At 37.8% G+C, this 22,785-nt stretch overlaps 1 protein-coding gene across 4 annotated transcripts in view; it reads right to left on the reverse strand.

The window, feature by feature from the left end:
- The window catches only part of QRSL1 (glutaminyl-tRNA amidotransferase subunit QRSL1), a 48,869-nt gene that overhangs the window by 11,611 nt on the left and 14,473 nt on the right, over positions 1-22,785 (reverse strand). For 2 of the 4 annotated variants that reach the window (XM_078155213.1, XM_020976949.2), the window contains 8 exons: positions 22,429-22,604; positions 22,193-22,305; positions 19,635-19,827; positions 18,358-18,475; positions 14,499-14,704; positions 13,298-13,514; positions 1,723-1,894; positions 184-618 (listed from right to left, as the gene is read on the reverse strand). In XM_078155213.1, the coding sequence (XP_078011339.1) occupies positions 1,765-1,894; positions 13,298-13,514; positions 14,499-14,704; positions 18,358-18,475; positions 19,635-19,827; positions 22,193-22,305; positions 22,429-22,604 (1,153 nt within the window). In that variant the 3' untranslated portion in view covers positions 184-618; positions 1,723-1,764. Of the gene's footprint in view, positions 1-183; positions 619-1,722; positions 1,895-13,109; positions 13,515-14,498; positions 14,705-18,357; positions 18,476-19,634; positions 19,828-22,192; positions 22,306-22,428; positions 22,605-22,785 lie in introns of those variants that run through there. The other 2 variants (XM_078155214.1, XM_020976948.2) reach the window with 2 other exon arrangements.

Below are 22,785 nucleotides of genomic sequence, written 5' to 3' on the forward strand. Positions count from 1 at the left end.
ATCAGGAAGACCTCTATTCAAATCCTGCCTTAGACACATACTAGTCATGTGACCCTGGGCAAATTACTTCCCTTAGCTTGTTTCTTCATTTGTAAAATGGGAAGAATAACAGCATTTAGCTCATAGAATTTTTTTTATCTTTTTATTTATTTATTTATCTTTAGTTTTCAACAATCAGTTCCATATGCTTTTGAGTTTTAAAATTTTCTTCCTCTCCCCAAGACAGCGTGCAATCTGATATAGGCTCTCTATATACATATTTCTATTAAACATATTTTCACATTAGTCATGTTTTAAGGAAAAATTGGAACCAACAGAAGGAATCAGAAGAAAGAGGAAATGAAACAAAATGGAAGAAAAAAAAAGAGCAAATAGTATGCTTTGATCTGCATTCAAACTCCATAGTTCTTTGGATATGGATAGCATTTGCCATCACTGAGGTCTTTGGAGATGTCTTAGAGCCTTGCATTGCTGAGAAGGGCTAAGTCTATCAAAGTTAGTTATTGCACAACGTGGCTGTTACTATGTACAACATTCTCCTGGTTCTGTTCACTTCACTCAGCATCAGTCCATACAAATCTTTCCAGGTTTTTCTGAAGTCTGCCTGCTCATCATTTCCTATAGCACAATATATTCCATTATGTTCATATACCACAACTGGTTCAGCCATTCCCCAATTGATGGGCATCCCCTCAATTTCCAATTCTTTGCCACCACAGAAAGAGCTGTTGTAAATATTTTTGTATGTGTCGGTCCTTTTCCCAGTTTTATGATCTCTTTGGGATACAGCCCTAGAAGTGCTATTGCTGGGTCAAAGGAGCTCACAGAATTCTTATTTGGATTAAATGAGATAATAGATGAAAGTGCTTTGCAAATCTCATATGTTAGCTTTTATTATTATAATTATTTTTTTGCCACTCCCCATAGGTCTGTTATCTAGGGAGGGAAAAAGATGAGTTTCTTAGTCCCAATTCTCTCTGGAGTAAACTTATCTGCATTCTTAACCTCCTCACCCCCACCCTTGCTGCCAAAAGCATGGAGACAGTAAACAGCTATTATCACAAAAGTGACATTTGGAAAGCATAAAACCAATTAGGAACCTATAAAATGACACAGAGACAATGCCAAGGGATGTGGAAAGGAAAAAAAACACACATATGGAAAAGAACTTTTAAGATGTAACCTTTTGGAAGACAGTACTGATTATAAACAGGCACCTTCTAAGTTTTTCCATTCAGCAACTGCTTTTAATTTTTTTCATTATAACTTTTGTTGTGTTGTTTTACCAAGAGCATTTACCCAAGGAGAAGAAACTTTAATATTTTTTCAGGGTGTTTTTTTTTACATGTTTATATATTTACCTTGTTTATTGGTTATATTTCACTAAATAGTTTGTTGAATGGAAAACATCTCCCTCACGCCTACTTTCTGCCAGTTTCTAGGATTGTGTAAATGACTGTTCTCAAAGGAAAAGGCACAGAGAACAGTCTCGCTTAAAAAAAAAAGTTATGCTCATTTTAAACAGGTGAAGGGATGGTAGGAAGAATCTTCAAGTGGAAATGCATGAATATGGATGTTAGAGCTCAGTGATCTTGAGTCTTAGCTCTGACACTGACTGGATCCCTTGAGACTGTCACTGAATAATCTCTCTCAAGTCAAAAAGGGGTAAAATAAGGTTTATAGAATTGTGTGGGTGATGGGAGAACTAATTGATTAACTCACCTCTTCTCAAATATTTGAAGATTTGTTTGCTTTGGACTGCTTCTAAAAGCCAAAGTGAGAAGTGAAATTAGTTTTTATCTTAATCTGGGAAAAGGTATTGGTCCGGCATGGTCCGAGTTTCTTCCTTTTGCTCTCTCCATAATATCTCCAGTCTTTTGTCTTGCTGAGGTTCCTTTGTAAGCAAAAGAAACACAGGCTGTTAGCAAAGGAGCTAATAGAGCCAGGGAAATACTTTTTCATATGCCCGCATTTTCAAGATACCGATCAGGTGCCTCTGACCTGGCACTGGTTGTATGTTGTATCTCTGCCCCAGGAGGGGCAGAATGGTGCAGTACATAAGGAAGGACTCTTGCCTTGGAATCAGCAAGACCTGGGCTCAAATATGCTCCTGACACACTTGCTGTGTGATCCTAGCTAAGTCACTCGGTCTCTTTTTCCCCACCTTTGTAAAAATAAAGGGTTTGAACTCATTGGCTTTCAAGGTCCTTTCCAGCAGCCAAATCTATGATCCCATAATCCCTAATTATAGGTTATAATTATTTCTCCACAGAAGCCACCTTGAGGATTTGGTTAAAAAAAAGAGCTAGTACCCAAATCGCTGGAATTGAGCTCCCAGGTGACACAACCTCAGCTTCCCCTTTTAAACGGAGGGCAGGCAAGAAAGCATGTGTATCTTCAGCGTGATGTGATTTCATTTGCACATTTGCTCCTCCAGCACCGGGCAGCATGGAAATGTGACATTTCTTTAATGAATTTGCACATGAAAGCTAGCGCTGGAGCTTTAATGAACTGTCTTTAGTGTCTCAAGTGAGAGTCATGAGAAGGGATGAATTTGACACACCTCTGTGAGAGAAGCTGGATGGAGGAGGGAGGGAGGTTACCATGGTAACAGGTGCTGCTAGCCTTTGCCACTTCTTCGCCCTAGACACTGATTTCTCCCAGGAAGTTGTTTTCATATAACTTCTGAATGAGTTCTTGGGCTTCTGCTAGCTTTTATTTGTTTTTTTTTTTTTGCTAGCTTTTATTTGAAAAACAGTATTGATTCCTGGTTTTAGAAATTGTTTGCTACAAAATGACGGTTGTTTTCCACAGTTATGAGAATGGTATCAGTTTACATCACAGAAAGACAGGAAGAGTTTAGCTTAGAAATGATGTGGCCCCTTTAATGTCAAGTACTACTTAAAAAAATGTACTTTTAAATTCTCATCGTCTATAAGGACCACTTATAAGGCTAAGGCCCACACTTCCTTTTCAGACTCGTTAAATACTCTCCCCTCCCCCCAGACAATGAGCAAATGACATATATTTAAGAAAATGTTTAAATTCATATTCTGCACAATAGAGTACTTACGTAGCTGAGAGCACTTTTCTTAGGTTTTGAGAACCACTGGAGTTTTTAATGAAAAAGAACACATTCAGCAAGTTTTTAAAAGACAAAATTTAGTCACCCCTTTAAAAAAATTAGCAAGTTTGACAGCATTTTTTAAAAAAGAAAAACAATACATCATGTTTATAAAAATGTGAAGTTGGGGGGAAAAGGGAAGGAAAAACACCTAACATTTCTCCACAGGATTCAGCATTCATTTAAAAAATAGAATCAAATGCCAAAATGTTCTACAGAGCCCAGTTTTAAACTGCATTTCATATTAAAATTATACTAGCATGAGAATACACAGAGCTTACCACAAAGAAATGTTCTAAATTCCTCCTTTTGGCTCAGAAACTCAGGTTTGTTGTTTTTTCTTTTTTAATTTTATTTGATAAGTTGGCTTTTCATCTGCCTAGGGCAAATGGTGTCAGTTTGCAAAAGTATAGAGTGGAAAAGTTAAAATGACAAAAGGCTCACTGTTTCTAAACTTTGCCTACCATCCTATTACAGTTTAAAATTAGACTTGGTGAAGCCATTCACAATTTTATCCCATCTCCTTTGCCTAATCTTACAATGCAGCTGTGAGGAGAGCAGTTTATAAGGCAGAAAGTGTTTTATAAAATGAACAGACCCTATGAAGAATTCAGAGAAGCATGGGAAGAAATTAATTAGGGGAGTGAAATAAGCAGAACCAGGAAAACAATACATACAATGACTATCATAATGTAAATGGAGAGAATAGTAACAAAACTGAGATTGTGTGATTATGTTGACCCAGGTCATCCCTGAGGATGAAAGTTTACAGAGAGATCAAGAAGGATGAGGATTGAGAAAAGGCCATTAACTTTGGCAGTTGTCATTACCATCTATGGAGAGAGCCATTTTGGTTTGCACCAACTACACTGCTTGGTTTCAGCTACTCCCTTCCAGAACAAGCTTATCATCTCTGGGAAATCATCAGCATGGAGATTGCTTCAGCTTTGGTCCTCATACCTCGTCAGTACCGTTAGTTGCTTCTGTCCTTCTAATTGGAGGGCTGAAGGGTGAAACAAAACAAAACAAGCTTCTCTTTTTTTGGTGAGGCAATTGGGGTCAAGTGACTTGTCCAGAGTCACACAGCTAGTGAGTGTGATGTGTCTGAATCCAGATTTGAGTTCAGGTCCTCCTAACTCCAGGACCGGTGCTTTATCCACTGCATCACCTAGCTGCTCCAACAAAGCTTCTCTTTAAAGAGGCTCAGCCGAGTCTTCATTTCCTACCAGGTGCCCTGCTTGGTTTTGATTTCACTATCATCATGCCCCCCATACTAGGTACCCCTTCCTCCCCCTCGTGCCAACTCTGCCTTTGCAGCTTCCTTTAGTGGTGTTGTCTTCCCCTGTTAGATTATAACCTCCTTGAGGGCAGGAGCTCTTTTTCCTATTCATTTTCCCCAATGCTTAGCACAGTTCCTGGAATGTAATAAGTGCTTAATAAATATATTTATTATTATATTAATATGTCTAATAGATTAATATAATTATCATAATTATATTGTTAGAATGTATTAATAAATATAATTGTATCATATTGAATGGCTAGTCTGGAATCCAGAGTGCAAAGAGTTAAGAAAGTGAAAGAAAAGGAAGTGGAGGCATCTATTGTAGATGGCCTTCTCAAGGAATTCAGCTGTACAAGGGAAGAGAGATAGAGGACAATAGCTGGCAGGGATGGATAAATCAAATGTGTGTTTTTTGAGAATGGGGAAATAGATGGGCATGTTTTTAGGCAGTAGGAAAGCAACTAGACAACAGGGAATGAATGAAGATTGATGCAAGTAAGGATGATACAGGGGGCAATTTGTAGGAGAAGACAGGATGGAATCAGATCACTTTTACATGTAGGGGGTTTTGTCTTGGCAAAAAAGGCCCATCTCACCATGTGAGATGAAAGTGAAGGTGATAGCAGCAAAAAGAATCTGAGTGAGGTGAGGTAAGGAACAAAGGGAGAAGAGGGAACTTTCTATAAGTGGCTTCATTTTTTTCCCAGTTAATAAGGCACAAGGTTCTCAGCTGAGATGGTGTGAGGAGGGGGAACCATGGGAAGTTTGAGGAAGGATAAAAAGGGAAAAACCACTGTGGTGAGTGGGACAGTGAGTTAATTAGGGAATTATAAAAGGACTGTTTTGTCTTAGTGAAGGCTCAGTTGCATTATGTAACAGACCTGTAGTAGACCCAATCAATGGTTTTATGATTTTTTTTAGCTTTGTTCGGCAACATGTGAATAAGAGCAAAAGCAGCAGATGGTGGAAGTAATCCAAGGCTGGGGTTTAGAGGAAAAAGACCTTCAAAAGGATAAAGGGGCAAAGGACTAGAGAGAAGAGAATGGTGTAGAGCTCTAGATGGGGAAGGGAAGAGAGTGTAGCCAGCACAGAAACTGAATGCTTCAGGGACTAGAAAATGAAAAACAGGGTTTGGAATTGCAAGGCAGAGAGAGAGAGACTGACAATAGGTTATAATCAGATAAAGGAATTTCAGAGTTCAGGAACATGGTACATTTGTGGGTGATGGTCAAGATCAAGAGCATGACCATATTGTGGTAGGATGGAGGGATCGCCCATGGAGAATGAGAAAGTTGAGGAACTCTGAGGTTAGATTGAGGGAATATCAATGTGTCTGTTGAAGTCACCCAATATGAGGGCAGGAGTTGGGGAGTAGAGAAAGACTGTGAACCAGGCACTGAACTCATTGAGGAAAGGAGAGTATACTGGAGGTCTGTAGACAACAGCTACCAGAGTCTTGATTGGGGGATGAATATGGATTGAAAGAATCTCAAAGAAGGAGAGTTACTGAGAGATGGTAGTAGAAGCAGAGCTAGAAGTGGCAACGATGAGCAAGAAGCAATGGAATTCCCCACCATTTCCAATGAGTTGGGGTATGAGTGCAACCAGTGCTAGAAAGGGTGGCCAGGGAAGCTGTATCATTAGGAAGGAGCCAGGTCTCAGTGAGTGCAAGAAGATGGAGGGAGCAAGAAAGAAAAAATGTTTAAGGTGAAATCCTGTTTGTTCCTTAGGATCAGGCATTCTACTGAGCACAGCAGAAGGGTTGAGTAGCTTAGAGTGGGAGGTTGCATTGGTAGTGGTGGTCGGGGATACAGTTCGGTTGAGAGGGATGGAAATAAGGAAATGGTCAGTGAGGAATAGAGAATAAGTTTGAATGATGGCCACCTGGGGCTGAGAATCACAGGCATGAAGGATGTTAATCACTGAGGAATGGGTTCAGGTAGGTGATTGTCCACAGGGCTTCAAGTTTAGGGTACAGTTGTCCTAGAGCACCAGAATTTAGTAGATTCTTAGCAATGTCAGCATTGTGTAATATTCTGTTATTATTATACAGACCAGTGAAAATTTTAGCTCCCTTCTTAGAACCTTATTTAGAATTTTCTTAGTTCTGTGGACTTTTTTCCCGCAGGGGCAGCTTGGCATTGTGGATAGAATACTGGATTCAACTGGAAATCTGGTTCAAATCCTAACTACTGGCTGTAGGACCCTTTAGCAAGTCATTTACTTTATTTCAGTCTCATTTTCCTCATCTGTAAAGTGGGGATCATCATATCTGCCCTACCTCCCAGAGTTGTTCTGAGAATAGAATAAGACATACATGTAAATGCTTTGCAAACCTTAAAGTGCTATATAAAGCTTGCTATTTCCCTCTTTTGGTCTACTTGTAGCTTTTCCAGTTGGCTTGGCTCTTTGTAGGACACTTCTTTCTTTTGCTTTTGTGGCGATCCAACTTGAAGTCCATTATTTTAGTATTCAGGCTTTTAGTTCAATTCTGAGTTTGACGTCACGAAATCATAGAATCTCAGCTGGAAGGCCATCTTTTCTAATCCATGTTGGAACAAGAATCCTGTCTACAATATACTCAACAAACAGCCATTCAGTCTCTACTTGAAAACCTACAACGAGAGACCCCGCCAGCTCCCATGGCAGTCAGTCCATTCCGCCTTTGAGGAGGCCTAATTGGAAGTTCTTCCTACTATCTAGGCTAAATTTGCAATCTCTGCCCATTGCCCTTTGTTCTCCCCTCTGGGACCAAACAGAACAAGATCCTTTTTCACCATGACAGCCCTTCAAATACTTGACCCTTGCTACCTAACCCCACTCCCTGTCTTCTCTTCTCCAGGCTAAATATCCCCCGTTCCTTCAACCGATTCTCCTCTATCCCAAGTACTCAGAGACTTCCCCCAGAAGAATTAGTGGATGAGAACAATTTGTTCTATCAGCCACAGGGGTGGCTGAAGAAGGTTCTGCGGAATGCTTAGAACTTGGTCAGCTATCAAAGACTAATTACAGTGCTCCAAGTGTGAGCTGTGGTGTTTTTTTTCCTTTGAAAAACAGCACATTTTTCCTTCTCCAATTCTCTGGTGCAGTTCTTTTCCTTAACCTTTTGAAGATCTCTGACAGTGCTACAGTAATCACATCCACCAGTTCTTTCAGTACCCAAGGAGGCAGTTCATCTTGGGGTAGGTGACTTGAACTCATTAGGGGTAATTACATATTTTCATTGGTTCAACATTTATCTTGAGTCTCAACTCCCTAGTCACCATTTTTGTTCTGTTCCTTTCAGTCCAAAGATTATTTTCCTTGGCTGAGAAAACTGAAGCAACTTAAGAGGTGAGCATCTCCGGCTTCTCTATCGTTAATTATTGTCATCCCATCCAAGACTGAGAAGCGACGTTATCTCTCCTTTGATACTCTTCTTTTCCTCAATATAGCATTTTTTAAAAAGTCTTTTACCGTCCTTAGCTTTCTTGCCGACATAAGTGATATTATTCTTATAAGACTGCACAAACCTTTTGGATTTATCTCATCTGTCCTTATACTCCTACACAGCTTAAAAAAAAAATAGAACACTTCATAAATTTGCGTGTGCCATCACTGCATAGGGCCATACTAATCTTCTACGTACAGTTTTAGTATATATGTGGCCAAAATGAGCACTGAATATGTCTTTTAAAAAAAATGTAAGTTGGTTGAATTCTGTGTGCAACCAGGTCAATCTCTTTAATGATTCCTTTTTTATCCTTCTCATTAGAATAGTTTCTATCTCCAAAATTTCTTTCTTTAGGTTTCTGTGCCTCTTGAGCTATAGAATTTAGTCCATGGGATTCTGCCTAGCCTTTCCTGAGAGTCAAAAAGACCTGGATTTGAATCCCCACTCCGTCACTGTGCGTAGCTGTGTGATCTTGTCTGTGACACTGAGTCTTAGCTTTCTGGGTGGTTGGTGGTGGTGTTTGTTTTTGTTTTTGTTTTGTTTTATGGGAGAGAGAGAGAGAGAGAGAGAGAGAGAGAGAGAGAGAGAGAGAGAGAGAGAGAGAGAGAGAGAGAGTGTGTGTGTGTGTGTGTGTGTGTTTTACCAGACTTGTAATTTCACTAAGGAAGTCTTGGTGAGGCAATTCCCTCCAGAATTGCAATGCAAGTTGTCACCTTCTCTGAAATACAGTTTTAGAACAAGGATTCTTAATCTTTTTTGTGTCATGGACCTCTTTGGCAGTCAGGTGAAGCCTATGGACCACTCCTCAGAATAATGGCTTTTAAATGAATAAAATACATGGCATTATATAGGGAACCAATTTTTGAAGTTATCAAATGAAAAATTTTTTTAAAGCTCCTAGAGAATACTGTAGGAACTAAACTCCAGTAAACTATTATGCCAGCCTTGATCTATTCATCAAGTACATTAAATGCCCAATTACATTAATTTCTGGTTAGGTTCCTAAGTCTAACCTCGTTGGATCCAACAGTATCCATACATAGGAAGTGAAGATAGAGGTTTCCCATTGTTCTCAAATTCATTGTGTTATTTGCCATCTCCAGGCATCATAAAGGCCCCTATTCCTGGAATATTCTTTCTCCATCATTTCTATCTTTTAAAATCATACCTGCATTGAAACATGCTCTACCTACCAGGCCTGACAGAGAGGTGGTGGACTGAGTAGAGACTGAGATATATATATTGTGGACATGGCCATTGTGGGAATTTGTTTTGCTTGACCATATATATGTTACAAAGTTTTCTTTTTTTTTTTCTAGTGGTGGGAAGGAACAGGGAGAAAAAATAGATTTGTGATCATTGAATTAAAATTAAATAAATAAAAAAAACCCTACCTGTACCTCTAAACTCAGTTCTGGCACCAGTTCTTCTATGAAGCAGAACAAAATTTTTCTTATGGAAACTAGATTTTGCCTTAACACCTCAAAACCATCATGAGCTTGCCTAAGGGTCTTTGGATATGTATCTTTTTTATTTTTTATTTCTTAAGTTGAACAATATTTCTTTAATTTTATTTTCTTTTTGGATATGTAACTTCTAAAGATTACTTATCAATACTAACTCATTCGTCTTTAAGAGGTCTTTCCTCATTGGATTGACAGTACTTACTACTTTTGACAAATGATAAAAATGAATCATTTACTGTTGTTATGAAAATGAAGATGCATCCAGGGCTTTTCAGTCAACAGTGAGTCAAGATTTATTAAGTGCTTACTAGTGACAGGCACTCTAAGTATTTTATTTGCCTAGCTGTTACATGGTGTAGAAGATAGGGCTAGACCTGGATCAGGAAAACCTGAGTTCAAACCCTGCCTACAAAACTTATTAGCTGTGTGACCCTAAGTCACATAGCTGTCTCATTTTCCTCATATGTAAAATGGTGGTAATAATAGCACCTACCTCTTTGGATTGTTGTGAGGATAAAAAAAGATTACATTTGTAAAGTGCTCGAACCTTAAAGTGATAATAAATGCTAGTTATTATTATTATTGTTAAAGCCAAAAAACCAGTTCCTGCTCTCAAGATTACAACCTAATAGGGCAAGAAACATGCAAACAAATGGGTACAAACAGGATAAAATGAGGATAATTAATGTAAATAAAAAATGGCATAAGACCTAACAAGAATCAGGTAGTGGCTTAAAAACTTAACAGCATGAACAACCTAGGGGGAGTCTACTTCCTCTTGTATATGCCTTTTCTTTGGTTTCCACAGCTCTCCATTTGTCTTGAGATTTGAGACGTTTCCTACTTTCTCTTCACCTGATGGCACAGAGAACAGCAGATACTACTGGGATTTCTAAGAGGGCAATGTGATCAACACGGACTTCACACCCAAATGCAATTCTTGTGGTGCGAAGATTTTTGAGAAATATTTTTGTAAGACCAGTTTAGAGCATGATCTGCCCAGTCATGCTATTAGTAATCAAACATGGAACAGAACCTTGGTAATCTCCATGATCACTCTGGGACCTAAGCCAACAACGTATAAGCCCTTCTGGAATTACTGAAATTTGCCTCATCACTGACTGGGGTGCATGGTGGCTTGTGAGAGAGAGGATTCAGGAATGAGGGGCTGTGTTAAAACACAGTTCCCAGAACTGAAGTGTACCTCCCCACCACCAATTGTTAGGGGCTAGTGAATGGTGTCCCAGTTCCACTTGCCCATTTAAGACTGGGTAGCTTTTATAAAAGGATATTTACTTCAAAGATATAGCAAGAACAAAGTACAAAATTTTCCCCTAATACCTGAGGGGCATACTCTCCCCTATATACTACCCTGGTTTCTGGGGGAAATGGGCTCAACTTAGGTCAGTTCCTACATAGCATAAGTCCCACCAATTCTGAGTCCAAAGGCAGCACTGATGTTGGATGAATTACATCTCAGCTGTGGCTGGGCTGGTGTGCTGGGAGGCTACTGCTATACATCACTCCTTACTCCTCTGGGTACTGATCCTGCCCTGGCTGCAGATCTATACTCTGCAATGCCACAATGCTGAGAAAAAAAAAACAATTAATGGAAAAGTTTAAAATCCAAGTTGATTTTCAACTCTAAATGTTTGCTTCGTTATTTTGAAGGAAGAGAGTAACATACATTTCTACCTTTTGCCTGCCTTCTTTTTTGCTAAATATCTTGAAACTTAGAAATTATAAGATGTTGTCCATATGTATCTTTATCCTCGGTATTGCTGCTTTCTTTTAGACATTTTATGGACAGCCCAAATTCACTCTTTGTAACCTAGGACTTCAGATCCCTCTGACACACAAAGGGAACTTTCGGTCTGTTCTGACCACTCCCACCCTTCAGTTTCAAGTGATTCTGGATGACATCAAGAGCAGACTAACATGGAACACCAGTTTTCCCACTTAATCTTGGCAGGATGCCAAGTTCTGTGATGTCATCACACATTTTTTCACTATGGTGAAGCCTGCCTTGTCAATTCTTCCCTCAGTTTTGATTTGCTTTTTTTGTTTTGTTTTTTCTTATCCAAGAACTCATCTTACACTTGCAGCTACCTTCTCATTTTAGGGCTGTCCTGCTCCAGCAGCTACACTGCTAACAATTTCAGGATTTAATTAACTCAGCCACAGAAACTATTTGCCACTTAAATTCCCAGACAGTGACTTGGCAGGATATGATGGACCAGGTTTGGGTTAGTGATGGAAGACAAAGAAAAACAAATTAGGCATCATTTCATGGTAGGCAGGTATTACTATGTGAGAATAGACAATGTTTCTCCTTTCTAATTCTAGATTCAAAATGTTAGCACTGATTAAGCAGGAATGTAGCATCAACAGAGTTGATGTTCTTTGAAAAGCGATTATCCTTTATTTCAAATGATAAAAATACAAACAGATCAAATGGAGATTGGCTCCATCATACTGGTTCTCTGAACTAATGTTTTCCTCTTGCTGTAAAATTGGCAAAATTTAATCTCTTAGATGAGACATTATTGCAGTGTATGAGGAGTCAGCATGGACAAGACATGTTCTGTATAACTTAAGGGATAAAATCAGTGTGATGCTTGAAGTTTACCATGCTTCACCCAGACAAGGGACATTGTCTCACAACTACAGACAACCATGGTGGTAAAGGATGCTATAAGTCTTGGAAACTCACGGGGAAAGTTGACTAGTTGAAAAGTTTTTATTTATAATTTGTAAGCCCATAATAACTAGAATTATTATGCTGAAAATAAATCCAATTTCAATCACTGAGTAAAATCATGTGACTTCTTAAAAGTCTTCATGCTTTACCCTTTGACCCAGCAATAACATTTCTAGGGCTGCATCCCAAAGAGATCACACAAATGGGAAAAGAACCCACATGTACAAAAATATTTATAGCAGCTCTTTTTGTGGTGACAAAGAACTGGAAATTGAGAGGATGCCTGTCAATTGGGGAATGGCTGAACAAGTTGTAGTATATGAATGTAATGGAATACTATTGCGCTATAAGAAGTGATGAGCAGGCAAACTTCAGAAAAACCTGGAAAGACTTGTATGGACTGATGCTGAGTGAAGTGAGCAGAACCAGGAGAACATCGTACACAGTAACAGCCACGCTGTGCGATGACTAATATTGACAGGCTTAACTCTTCTCAGCAATACAAGGATCTAAGACATCTCCAAAGGCTTTGTGATGGAAAATGCCATTCACATCCAAAGAAAGAACTATGGACTTTGAATGCAGATCGAAGCATACTATTTGCTATTTTTTTCTTCTGTTGTGTTTTGTTTCCTCTTTCTGGTGGTTCCTCCTATTGGTTCTAATTCTTACTCAAAACATCACTAATGTGAAAATATGTTTAATAGGAATGTGTATACACACACACACACACACACACACACACACACACACACACACACATATATCCTATATCAGATTGTGTGCTGCCTTGGGGAAGGTGAGGAGGGAGGGGGAGAAAAATTCAAAACTCAAAAGTTTATACAAGTGATTGTTGATAAATCAAAATAAATTTTTTTAAAAGTATTAAAAAACAAGTCTTCATGCCTTAATTATTTTGAGTATAAATACCTCCTCAGAGGAAAGACTGGGGACCCCAGACCATTGTGCCTGCTATAGGGGTCTTGTTTTTTGTGTGCTTGTATTCTGATTTGCTCTCTATCTCACATATATGTTGATTGCCTCCTTTTATTCCCTCTCTTCACTGTGGAGTGCTTAGGACAGAGAGTGTACTCAATAAATGTTGACCAGTTGAAAAGTTTTTATCAACAACTTGTAAATCCATAATAACTAGAATTATTATGTTGACAATAAATCCAATTACAAGCACTTAGCAAGATCACATGACTTCTTAAAAGTCTTCATGATTATTTTGCGTATTAATACTTCCAAAGTCATTTTGAATTTGTACAAAAGTCTTTATCATTACCGTTTTAATGAAACCAAACCCAGCTTCTCGTGTTGAGAGAAAGTTGGACAATTATCCACTAATTCTTGAAGCTGAATGACAGGAAACTGCACCTGTTCCTCAAACCACTTGGCAACAGTGAGAAGCTGTTGGTCACTAAATGCACGTCCAATCAGCTGCAGCCCAACTGGCAAACCTTGACTGGAGAGGGCCATGGGTACATTTACAGCTGGCAAACCTGAGCAGGAGGAAACAAGAGGTTGTTCTGTTTCATTTTTTTAAAGCTATTCTATGCCCCTAATTTCATTAAAAAAAAAAAAAACAAAATAAGTACCCGACTCTTCCACTGTGGCCTCTGAATATGTATTCTATTGTTAACAGTAGTCCCTGATATTAAACCTGAGCCCTGTCTTTCTCTCAGAAATTAATACCTATTTATGTAAGGACATATATTTATACATACAAAATAAACATATATATCAATATGTGTAAATTTCATATTATACATACATAGCATTCACACATACATGTATAACATACATATGTATACACACACAAACACGCACTATTTAACTTTCTATGTACGTATCAGGAGGTGCTGGGTTATAGGCAAGAGCGCGGCATCTGGATGCAGAAGGCCTGGGTTCATATTTTGCTTCTGACACTTCACTACCTGGATTTGACACTGAGCTAGTCCCTTCACTGTCCTGGGTGGACCATGGTTTCCTCATCTGTAAAAGGAGACAGCTGAACTACACTGAAGTCCTTTCTTGTTTTAGAACCACGATCTAATGTTGCTTCTGCCCAACAGAATATAAGCTGCTTGAGGGCAGGGATTGTTTCTTTTTTGTCTTGTACTCTGAGCTCTGAACATAATTCCTGGCACACAGCAGCTACTTAACAAATGCTTGCTGAGTTGAACTGAGGATGATCTGAAAGGTTAATTTCCCCAAGAACCTTATTAGAAGTTTAATTTCCAAAAGGGAAAAAAATTAAAGTTGAAATATTTCAGCTAGATTAGATCTTGACTCAGTCACCAAGGTTCTATCAGTTTTACTTGAGCACTGTCAATGATAAAATCTACTTTTTCTAAGGTAATAGTATGCCTCACACCTAAGGTGAGGACTAGACTGAGCAGCCAAAGACAAACCGAACTGACGTAAACTGGAAGGTCAGTAGGCCTTAGGAGACCTGAGCACTGCTCCCCACCCCCTAGCCTCACCTGCCATGTTTACACTCTGTGTAAAAATATCATCCTGGGCACTGCGGGTTCTGTTGTCTTCTTTGATGAACTCCAAGTATGGCACTGCATCACTAAGGGTAGTGGGAGTAAGCAAGACATCCACACCAGAATTAAAGACCTTCACGAAGTCATTAGCAATGAGTCGTCTCACTTTCTGTGCCTTCACAAAGTAATCATCATAGTTCCTGTGGGAAAACGGTTGACATTTTAGAGACATTTTATTCCTATACATATAAGTTTCAATTTCACATTGGGGAAAACAAATCTTGACTTTAATGAGATGGTATACCATCTATTGATAGACAAACTTTACGTGGGCATTCCAATTATCGAGAGTCGGTTTAACTGACATCCTATGATCTAGGACTCCTACTGACCAGCACCTAGACTCAGAACCTGAAAATTTCAGCACTAGAAGATATTCTAGAGATGAGAAGCAGAGCTAGGTCTAGAACTCAGGGATATCAGCTCCAAGTCCAGGAATCTTTCTGCTACAACAACCTGCCTCTTTTTTATAATATGAAGATCATTTGACGCTCATAATAATGACCAAGGTGCTGCAAAATCCTAGTGTCTTCTGAATCATCAGAGAAGGATTAAATTATGTTCATTATGCTTGTAAGCATATTTTACTATATTTAATTTGTTTTTAAAACTTATAATCAACGCACGATGTGTGATACATACATTCATGGAGAACACCTCATTCCATGATCATGGGAGATGACAGAGTTCACTGCACCTAAGCCCAGGGCACTGTGCAATATTTGTATCTTATAGGTACTCATATCCTGGAAGTAGGTAACTGCAATTAGTAGGAAATTAATTTGAGAGACTTGAAGAAAAAGCAACAAAAAGAAATGAGATACACACAAAGGCAGGGAGGAGAGTACACTTCCAAGCCAATGCTGGACTACTGTTAAAAGGTTAGAGACTGTCTCCTTGAGAGTAGGGAGAACAGCTTCATTCCCTGGCACCTTTTGAATTCTCTTGTCTCTGATTTCTTACACTTAATTTTATGTATTTGTACACACACATATATGTATACACATACATTTGTACAGATGTAAACTTTTATAACTAGAAGGAAATTTAGGGAAGGGATAAGTTTCAAGATTCACTGAATCATTTATATTTGAAAAGAAATCTCAAATAAGTCATAAATCTAGATATGGTATATAGATTTTTAAGTGATCAGTTACATAAATTTTTAAGAACAAATGGATTTCTTAAAAAATGGATTATCACACAATTCTAAGTATCACATTTAGTATCAGTCACTCAATTTACTGAACAACCAGTGGGCATATAATACAATTTTTCTTTCTGAGCATGCAATAATGTATGGAATTTGGTGATAGAGTGTCAAATTCAGAAGCCCAGTTCTAGCAGCATAAGGGAAAAATTCTAATATAACAGTTTGCTAAGAAAATCTTGGTTAATCAGCAAATTTCATAGAGAAAACAAAGAAAACAATAAAATACAAATATGATCACTGTGAAACTATTCAAATCAACAACAAAGAGATGCCTAACTTGCCAGTTTGTTACCAGTATGATGTTAGAGACCTAGAGTAACAATAAATCTGATCTTTTGGACACTCTAATCTTCAAGGGTTTTTTTTGTTTCTGTTTTAAATGAAGATTGAGAAGACCTGGTTTGTCAGATACTTTTCTCTAGCAAAAGTTTTAGTGGCGGACTGAATCTATGCAATCACACATAAATCAATGTTAGAGGAAGAGTTCAATGTCCTTAATTGGATTTCACTCTAACAAAAAAAAAAATAAACCCCAAGAAAAGAATTATCATTGTGTTCTACACTTGTGGTGTTTGATGAATGGTGGCACAAGAAAGGCAAAAGTATAACATCTTGAAAAGAACACTGGGCTAGAAGGAGCCCTGGGTTCTAATGGTGCTGAAACCTAGAGCATCGCACTTAACTTTTGGAGCCTGTGGTTTCTCATCTAGAAAATGGGTATCATTAACTCTTCTTACACACCTCGTGGGGTTGTGTGAGGATGAGATCAATTAACATACTGCTTGTGAAAATACTTTGTAAAGTGAGAAGCACTACAAAAGTGTAAGTATTCATTCAATCCCAGAGTCTACACAGAAAAACATTTGCTAGGATCAGTTTTCAGCTGTAACAGGGATGATGCACGCAAAGTTGATGATCACACTAAAATCATTTTTAAAAATCTGCATTCTTAAGGACATGAAGTTCTTTGATGACCTTTTATATTTCTTCCTGTTTTGTATAAAAAAAGATGAGAAACAGAGGAAGTAACCAAACAGGGACTGAGATCCTGCATAAAGCAAAATGCAAAGCTGTCTATGCTGACTCAAAAGTTGACTTTTAAGGTAAAAAGCAATTAGCCCTATGTTGGGATTAACCTCTACGTCAGGCCCTGCTTCCTTCACCTTGCTAGAAGCACTTGATGGTTGCGGAACCAGTCCTTTACCCCAACTTTCCTCCATGCAACTGCATGGAATTTTTATGGGCAAAAAACTCAGGTGACCTATGTACTATATCAATATGTACTCTAAGATATAAAGTAAAAGCACTGAAAAAAGAAAGCTCTTTAAAAGTAGAACACTGTGATCAGTTTAATAAGATCCTCTATGAGAAGCAATGTGATTTAGTGGGGACGAAGCCGCCCCTGGAGCCAGGAAAGCTGGGGTTCAAGTACTACCTGTCACATATACTGGGTCTGTGATTCTAGCAAGTCACTTAGTGGTGCTCTGGGCCACTCCCTAAGACCGAGAACTGCAGAGAAGATGATGATCTGTGTTGTTGGATGGAATTTCTTCACCCAATATTTCCCTAAACTACTGAAATCAAAAGCCCAGTTCTTACCCCATGTATAGTGCTCAGAAAATTGCTCAGCATTAATGTATTTCTTTTTCTTTTAGCCAACCAGGTCCAATAATTTAATCAATGTTGAAAATGCAGCCTTTATTTTGACACGGAAAAAGGTCAACTGAACATACTGAGAAAAAACATTCCTCATGATATGAAAAGACATTCAGGGGGCCAGGTGCATTAAGAATCAGCCTGTATCACTGTGTAAACCAGTGGGGGTTCTTAACTTTTTTTGCAACGTGGACCCCCCTTTGGAAGTTTGGCAAAGTCAATGTACTTCTGAGCATAATGGTTTATGCATTTAAAGCATAAAATAAAATACATAAGATGACAAAGGAAATGCATTATAACAAAATAGTTATCAAGATAGTTTTTAAAAATTGAACAGGACATACACATCAAGGTACAAGATCTAGCAGGCCAAAGCAGTAGTCTTACCAACTTGAAGGTAATCAGAAGACCATAAATTAATTTGTACTAAAGACAACCTAACAGGCAGTATATTAATTAAGAGTTACTTCCCAGAAGGAATGGTAAAGCAGCCTTCCTCAAAGCAAAGCAGGAAAAAAGTTTATTCCAATGACAATTTCTCCAAGGAGCACCACTATCACCTTCTGTTATAAAGGTTTATCCGGACTAAAGTCGATGTGGCACTGAGGCCTAGGAATGTTTAAGATGCAGAAGCCTTTGGACTCCATTTAGCTTTCACCAGCTATGTGCATATTTGGGATTTCTGCATAATTGAGAATTAAGATATATGAGCAGGCTCTTTCTAACTTAAAAAAGAAAGAGCACATAATTGCAACTTTCTGTTCTTAAAATTAACTAAGACTTGGCATTTTCAGATCTGATAAAACATCTCAACTTGAGTAAAAAGTCATAAAAATATATGGCATTATTTCACTCTTGAAATTTAATCAATAAACAGAAACTTTTAAAAAAATAGTTTCTTCCCAAAGTAGTTAGCTGCCTTACTCTCTTAATAAGAAAAAATTTCCTGAGAGAATTCTTCCTCTCACCACATCATTGAACCCTTCGCGTCTTGTTGCGGCATACATGGCCTCAGTAGATACATTTACATTACACCGGTGACCTGCAAATCAAACATACAAAATAAGTCTTAACTCCTTATATAATTTCTTCTACATTGAAGTAAGTATAAATATAAAATAATTTCCTCTATATTGTAATAAATCATTAGAAGAAAAGAGAATCTACAAAACCCATTATCAATCTGCTTTCTTGGAAAACACTGTTTTCTTTGACTTGTAAGGTCTTTGAGGGCAGGGACTTCTTCTGTCTCTTTTTGTATCCCCAGCACTTAGCAAGTACCTAGCATATAGTAGGTGCTTAATATTGCTTCTGACTGAATTGTGTCATATAAAAGATGCCAAATTTTGGTTAAATACTAGGCCAAGAGAAATACCTTTGACAATTACCAAAATCTAGGGAAACTATATTCTCAGTGGTTTTTCATCTTTGGCTGACTATGAGAAAATGATTGGCCTCCAGTAAGGCCAAGAATAAGCAAAATAAGAAGTGGGTTTTCACTGAAGTGACAATGTAAAGATTCACTAATTTATTGTCACTCTATCATTAACACAATTTTATGTATGTGTACACACACACACACACACACACACACACACAAATGGAAACAAAGCAGGCATCTGTTAACTAGGGGATAAATAATTCATGATTCATGGATCTAATGGGATACTATTGTGATGGAAGAAATGACAAATATCAAGAATACAGAGAAGCATGAGAAGACTTATATAAACTAAGGTAAAATGAAGTTCAAAGAACCAGGGAAACAATATACATAAGAACAGGAATAATGTAAAAAGAAAGAATGACAATAACAAAATAACCAAAACTGAATATTGTGAAATTATAGTGACCAATTTTGGCCCCAAATAAAAGATCTGAGAAGCTACCTTCCCCCAGCTTCTTTCCAGAAGTAGGGTGTGGAACACTGCATATAGCATTAGACTTTTCCAATAAAATGATTGGTTTTGCTGAACTTCCTCTCCCCCCACCTTATTTTTTATTCTTTACTATAAGAGAAGGGGAAAGAGGGAAACACTTGAGAATTTAGGTGATGTGAAAACAAAGATATCCATAAAAACCATTTTTAAAAATAATTACATACATACAACAGATAGGAAGTATTTTTGCTACAACTGAATAAGTAAATCTTTAATTATTTGAAAAAAACAATTTTGGAATCCAAAGAAAAGTGACCTTACCATATTCTAGCCCATCAAATCTTGCCATGTTTGATGCTACTTCTGCTGTGCATAAAACATGATAGCAAACAATTGAGTAACTGGTATGGGGTAGGGACACTTCCACTACTTTGGCCCCCTTAGATGCAAAAAGGTCAGCAGCTTTAGACCAAAAGGCTTGCATTTCACTTGACAATTCTGGTACATTATATTCCTTAAAAAAAAAAAAGAAAGTTAATATGAAGCTGACCACCTGCACAAATGTACATGGATTTATTTCCCATGATCTTTGATAACAAATGAGAAGATAAATATATACAACACAACTGAGCCAAATACTAGGTGATTGCTAAGGAGTATAAACAATACATTTTTATAAGAATTTCCAGAATGTTCACACTACAATGACTTTTTTTTTAAAGAGACTTCATTGTATTCTTACTATTTACTAATTTATTTCACAACACTTTTGGATGGTATATACCAGTGTCATTATCTCCAGTTTCCAGATTAGGAAATGAAGGCCTAAAGAAATGCAATGACGTAGTTACACAGTGAAGCCTAAAATCAATTATTTAGAATTCAGAGCTAAGAGCCCCATATCAGTGGTCTGATAATTAGACTATATTCTTTGATGATAAATCAAAAATGCTTTTAGGTGAGGTGTCAAAAAACACTTTTAGCTAAGTACATTTGAAAGAAAAATGTCAATGCCTATGATATGGAAGCCCTCATTTGGACAACACATTCTTATTCATTTAACATCTGAGTATTAGTAGAAGGGTATCAATGAGAACAGTATGGTAGAGTGGTTAGTACCATATACTGTCTGTGTTGCATCACTGAAGCTCTCCATGTAACTCTTTAAGACCATATATTACAAGAGATTTGCTGATCTTCAGTGACAAAGGAACATTACATACCAAGGAGTTCCCTACCCTGATAAAACCACCAGGATCATACCAAAAAAAAAAAGTAGAATGATTGTCTTTCTCTTTTTCCTTTATACTCATTCTCCTATGGGTGGCCCCATCATCTCTGTGTACATGACTTCCAAGTCTATCTATCTAGCCCCAGGCTCCCCCCTGAGCTTTAGTCCTGTATCACCAACTGTTTATTGGATATTTCAAACTGGATGGCCGTCCCCAACAAATCTTAAACTCAACACGTTCCAAATTGAACTCATTATTTTTTTGCACAAAACCTTCCCTCTTCTAAACTTGCCTGTTTCTGCTGAAGGTACCAGCTTCTTTTAAGTCTCCCGGCTTTGTTAACCTGGCATTATTAGGACTCCTTAGTCTCCCAATCAGCTGCTAAATCTTTTCATTTTTACTTCTGCAACGTCTTTCCCATTTGACTCCTCTCCACTCACATAGTTACTGCTTTAGTTCAGACCCCTATCACCTCTTAATTGATAGCAGTCTCCTAATTGATATCCCTGTCTTAAATCTCTCCCCATTCCAGTCTATCCAAACGCTGCTGGCAAAATAATTTTCCTCAAAAGCAAATCTAACCATGTGATACCCCCTACTTGAACAACTTTAGTGGCTTCCTACTGCCTTCTTTGTTTAAGCTTTTAAAGGCTTATACAACCTGGACCCTACCCATCTTTCTAGCTTCACTAGATATCATCACCCTCCTGTACAATTCAGCCAAATTTCTGTTTCTCTACCATGATACTCGACCTTCCATCTCTGGGCCTTTGTACTGGCCATTTCCCATCCCTGAAGCGCATTCTCTCCTTATCTCTGCCTCATCATGTCCCTTTCTTCTTCTAAGGTGCGGCTCAGGACATCTGCAGGAAATCTTTCCTGATCCCCTCAACTGCTAGTGCTCCCCCTTCCAAACTTCCTTGTACTTAATTACCTTATAGTTGTATACATTAACTTTATATTTATGCTGTGTGTGTATTCATTCATTCATTTATTCATTCATGTGCTTGTTGTCTCTCCAATTAAAATTTAAGTTCATTGTGAGCAGGGCTAGGATCACATTTCTGGAACATTCAGCCTAAAAAAGTTAAGGCCTTAAATTTCATTTGGTTTATACAGGTATACTGAACATCAGAATACCTACATTCATTTCCATATATGAATAATTCTAATATTATAGCACAGTGGTTCCCAACCTGTCGGCTGAGGACCCCTGGAGGGCTGCAGAATAGTTGCAAAGAGTCTGAAAATCCATTATCACAGAAAACATTGTCATTTTGATTTTGATTTAGCTCCATCCAAATATGTAGCAGTGAGTCAGTACTAATCAAAAAGCTAACATACCTTCTGTGGAATGAATAACTAGTTTTCAAATAAATGTAAATGCCATTGTCATTTAATAAAATACAAATTTATTTAAAAGCACTGCCAGATTCACGGTTTCTTTGTGAAACAGGTGTTTTCTCAAAAAATAAAGACTAACAATACAACTCCTATCATGTGGGAGTCCTCAGAATATTTTTATTTAAAAAGAAATCTTTAACTAGAAAAGCCTAGGAATTGGTGCTATGGCATAATTCTTATAAAAAGCCTTCACAAATTCTGCTTTGATGGTATTTCCCTAGAATAATGAGCTGGAAAAGTTACCTTTGGTATTCCTATACATAACTTGCTGACATCTCTCAAAATGGGAAGGATAAATGGTCCAACAGGGTCTTGTGTGGTGGTAGAATCTTTTGGATCATGCCCAGCCAGTACACCTGAAAAAAAGGACACAATGCTGATAAGTAACAGAGAAAAAGAAACGTATTGCAATGTAGAATGTACTTGGTTTTGAACTACATGAAGTGACATACATATATATGTATTAGATTTATAAATACCCAACACAATTGCTGCATCATCCACACATCTGGTTAAGATTCCTGGAACATCCATTGAATTCACCAGTGGGATGAGACCATAACGGGAAACTAATCCATAGGTCGGCTTTAAACCAACAAGCCCGCACAGAGCTGCTGGGTTTCTTGTTGAACCTCCTGTGTCTGATCCCAAAGCCCTGAGATTTAAGCAGTCCTCAGTGAGAAGATTTTGTATCTTTAAATATACTTAAAATATACCTATTTTTAAAGAAAATTCAGAGAGACTTTTAAAAGAAAAAGATCACAACAAAAAAACTTTCAAAAGCAGACAATATTTTAATCATGAAATTTTGCAGAGTTAATCTGAAGTTTTTCTGG

Source organism: Phascolarctos cinereus, unplaced genomic scaffold, assembly GCF_003287225.1.
Source record: "Phascolarctos cinereus isolate Bilbo 61053 unplaced genomic scaffold, phaCin_HiC Scaffold_5;HRSCAF=322, whole genome shotgun sequence".
NCBI classification, from domain to species: Eukaryota; Metazoa; Chordata; class Mammalia; order Diprotodontia; family Phascolarctidae; genus Phascolarctos; species Phascolarctos cinereus.